This window comes from Staurois parvus, unplaced genomic scaffold, assembly GCF_062004578.1.
Source record: "Staurois parvus isolate SC_StPar_1 unplaced genomic scaffold, SC_StPar_1.0 ptg001177l, whole genome shotgun sequence".
Taxonomy (NCBI): Eukaryota; Metazoa; Chordata; class Amphibia; order Anura; family Ranidae; genus Staurois; species Staurois parvus.
This window is the reverse complement of record NW_028318973.1, coordinates 109,476-113,645: the sequence shown is the minus strand read 5'-3', so window position 1 is coordinate 113,645 and position 4,170 is coordinate 109,476. Positions and strand designations below refer to the sequence as shown.

The 4,170-nt window shown below is 41.8% G+C and overlaps 1 protein-coding gene across 1 annotated transcript; it reads left to right on the top strand.

Annotated features, from left to right (window-relative positions):
- The first annotated feature begins 2,954 nt into the window (after positions 1-2,954).
- On the top strand, positions 2,955-3,920 carry LOC149438966 (olfactory receptor 1L4-like). The gene has a single exon (XM_089659634.1). It carries the CDS (start codon positions 2,955-2,957, stop codon positions 3,918-3,920), a length of 966 nt encoding a protein of 321 aa, XP_089515760.1.
- Positions 3,921-4,170: the final 250 nt, after the last annotated feature.

The following is a 4,170-nucleotide window of genomic DNA, read 5'->3' as shown; positions in this document are numbered from 1 at the left end:
GTTACCAGGAGAACGGTACTTGCCTGACTGCCTTGTGCAAAGTGTAAAGTTTGGTGGAGGGGGGATTATGGTGTGCGGTTGTTTTTCAGGGTTTGGACTTGGCCCCCTAGTTCCAGAGAAGGGAACTCTTAAGGCGTCAGCATACCAAGACATTTTGGACAATTTCATGCTCCTAACTGTGTGGGACGTTTGGGGATGGCCCCTTCCTGTTCCAACATGACTGCACACCAGTGCACAAAGCAAGGTCCATACAGACATGGTTGAGACAGTTTGGGGTGGAGGAACTTGACTGGCCTGCACAGAGTCCTGACCTCAACCCCATAAAACACCTTTGGGATGAATTAGAGCAGAGACTGCGAGCCAGGCCTTCTTGTTCGACATCAGTGTCTGACCTCACAAATGCGCTTCTGAAAGAATGGTCCAACCTTCCCATAGACACACTCCTAAACCTTGTGGACGGCCTTCCCAGAAGAGTTGAAGCTGTTATAGCTTCAAAGGGTAGGACAACTCAATACTGAACCTTACGGACTGAGACTGGGATGCCATTAAAGTTCATGTGCGTGGAAAGGCCGGCCGACCAATACTTTTGGCAATATAGTGATATTTAAATGGGAAGTATAACACTATTTTGCACTCTTCTAGGTTTGTTCTGTATTCAGATATTTTTCTGAGTGCTGCATCCTTGTATGTCCATTCGCGTCTTTTTAATTTATTGAACCTAGTATATGACCAATTTTTTATTTAGTTTTAGTATCTATGTAGGAGTAGAGTTGTCACCCTAGGATAGGATTTCAGAACACCCAACCCTCTCCTCATCTCCATAGGGGAATGTGTAGATCACAGAAAAGAACTGATGAGAGCTATTGACACTGAGATTTCAATTTAATGCACAGAAACTTATAAGAAAGCTGGAATATTTTGGCAGGACCAACAGGTATTTTTCTATACTTGCAGAAAATGTCCTTGGCCTTAAAAGAAGAAAAATAATGCAACCACACAAGGAATGGTACGCTGCAATATATTAAATTTTTGTTTTTGGGTTTAGATACACTTTAAGTACTGTTTTAGTTACATACAGGTGAAACTAGAAAAATTAGAATATCTTGCAAAAGTTCATTTATTTCAGTAATGCAACTTAAAAGGTGAAACTAATATATGAGATAGACTCATTACATGCAAAGCAAGATAGTTCAAGCCGTGATTTGTCATAATTGTGATGATTATGGCTTACAGCTCATGAAAACCCCAAATCCACAATCTCAGAAAATGAGAATATTGTGAAAAGGTGCAATATTCTTGGCTCAAAGTGTCCCACTCTAATCAGCTAATTAAGCCATAACACCTGCAAAGGGTTCCTGGGCCTTGAAATGGTCTCTCAGTCTGGTTCAGTAGGAATCACAATCATGGTAAAGACTGCTGACCTGACAGTTGTGCAGAAAACCATCATTGACACCCTCCATAAGGAGGGAAAGCCTCAAAAGGTAATTGCAAAAGACGTTGAATGTTCCCAAAGTGCTGTATCAAAGCACATTAATAAAAAGTTATGTGGAAGGGAAAAGTGTGGAAGAAAAAGGTGCACAAGCAGCAGGGATGACCGCAGCCTGGAGAGGATTGTCAGGAAAAGGCCATTCAAAAGTGTTGGGGACTTTCACAAGGAGTGGACTGAGGCTGGAGTCAGTGCATCAAGAGCCACCACACACAGACAGATCCTGGACATGGGCTTCAAATGTCATATTCCTCTTGTCAAGCCGCTCCTGAACAACAAACAACGTCAGAATTGTCTCACCTGGACTAAAGAAAAACAGACCTGGTCTGTTGCTCATTGGTTCAAAGTCCTCTTTTCTGATGAGAGCAACTTTTTCATCTCATTTGGAAACCAAGGACCCCGAGTATGGAGGAAGAATGGAGAGGCACACACTGCAAGATGCTTGAAGTCCAGTGTGAAGTTTCCACAGTCTGTGTTGATCTGCTGGTGTTGGCCCACTGTGCTTCATTAAGTCCAGGGTCAACGCAGCCATCTACCAGGAGATTTTGGAGCACTTCATGCTTCCTTCCACAGACGAGCTTTATGGGGATGCTGACTTCATTTTCCAGCAGGACTTGGCACCTGCCCAGACTGCCAAAAGCACCAAAACCTGGTTCAATGACCGTGGGATTACTGTGCTTGATTGTCCAGCAAACTCGCCTGACCTGAACCCCATAGAGAATCTATGGGGCATTGCCAAGAGAAAGATGAGAGACATGAGACCGAACAATGCAGAAGAGCTGAAGGCTGCTATTGAAGCATCCTGATCTTCCATAACACCTCAGCGGTGCCACAGGCTGATAGCTTCCATGCCACGCTGCATTGAGGCAGTATTTGCTGCAAAAGGGGCCCAAACCAAGTACTGAGTACATATGCATGCTTATACTTTTCAGAGGTCCGATATTGTTCTATGTACAATCCCTGTTTTATTGATTGCATGTAATAATATAATTTTCTGAGATTGTGGATTTGGGGTTTTCATGAGCTGTAAGCCATAATCATCACAATGATGACAAATCACGGCTTGAACTATCTTGCTTTGTATGTAATGAGTCTATCTCATATATTAGTTTCACCTTTTAAGTTGCATTACTGAAATAAATGAACTTTTGCACGATATTCTAATTTTTCAAGTTTCACCTGAATGTAAAACAGTAGTCTGTTATCCAAAGTCTACAAGATCTTTTTTCATAGAGGAGCATTATGTTTTTAAGGGTTTTTTTTACATTATCACTAGGCCATTAATTCTACTGATCTGATTTCTATTAATTGTGCAGCCATTTTCAAGCATGAAGACTATGGGTACTGTTTTTAAAACCTTTGATTTAACTTATGGCAAATTGTGTCTGTGCTTTGTGTTACACTTTCTCGCTACTGCTGGGAAAAGCCATAAATTAATAAATTAAATAATAATCCTTTTTTGTTAAATATGGATTTGAAGAATCAAACTGTCAGGGGGTTCACTCTGCTGGGCCTCTCAGAGAAACCACACCTTAGACTGCCTCTCTTCTCCTTCTTTATGGTAGCTTACACTCTCTGTGTTTTGGGCAACTGTCTTATTTTCATGCTCATCTTGACCCAGTCTCAGCTCCGCACTCCAATGTACTTCTTGCTGGGAAACCTTTCTGTTGTTGATATTTGCATGACCTCTATCACCATCCCTCGGGCTCTTTGTAGTCTCCTAACTCAAAATAAGACCATCTCATTTCATGGTTGTTTTTTGCAGCTCTTCCTCTTCCATGCAGTTGGTAATATGGACAGCTTTCTACTGGCCATCATGGCCTTGGATCGGTATGCTGCTGTTTGCCAACCCTTGCATTACACAACCATCATGAGCAATAGGACATGCATCAGTTTGGTAACTTCTTCCTGGGCTGTTGTTACTTTACATTCCACCCTGTTCACCGCCATGACATCTACCCTTCCCTATTGCAATTGGGTTATCCATCACTATTTTTGTGATGTTCCGGCCATGTTGCTGCTGTCTTGCAAAGACACTTATGCCCAGCAAATGACTGTTTTCATTGAGGGGTCCTTAATTGTCATGGGCCCCATGTTGTTTATCCTGGGCTCCTACATTCTCATCATAAAAGACATTATGAAACTACGAACCTCCAAAGGTAGAATACGGACCTTCTCCACTTGTTCCTCTCACTTAACCGTGGTCATCTTATTCTACAGCTCCATCATATTCATGTACTTTCGTCCAAGTTCCCTCTATTCTGTAACCTATGATCGAGTCATCAGTGTGGTCTATAGTGTCATCACACCAATGTTCAACCCATTTATATACAGTCTAAGGAACAAGGAGGTTAAAGGAGCGATGAAGAGGGTCACACAATGCTGCAGGGATGAAAGTTTAAAACAGACTCCTGAAACAAAAAGAGAAAATTAGATTTATTAAGGGGAAAGGACATCTTTTCCCAATGTGTGTGTCAAATTAAATCTGAACTCCAGGCAGATATAATAAAACACAAAAAATGCAATTATGTATTTTACTTAAAACAAAATGAAATGTAGCTTGTCTAGATCAGGATTTCTCAGCCAGGATTCTGTGAAACCCTAGGGTTCCTCCAGAGGTTGCCAGGGGTTCCTTGAGCAATGTTTGTCTCTCAGGAAAGTTCCCACTGCCACCATTGATCTTT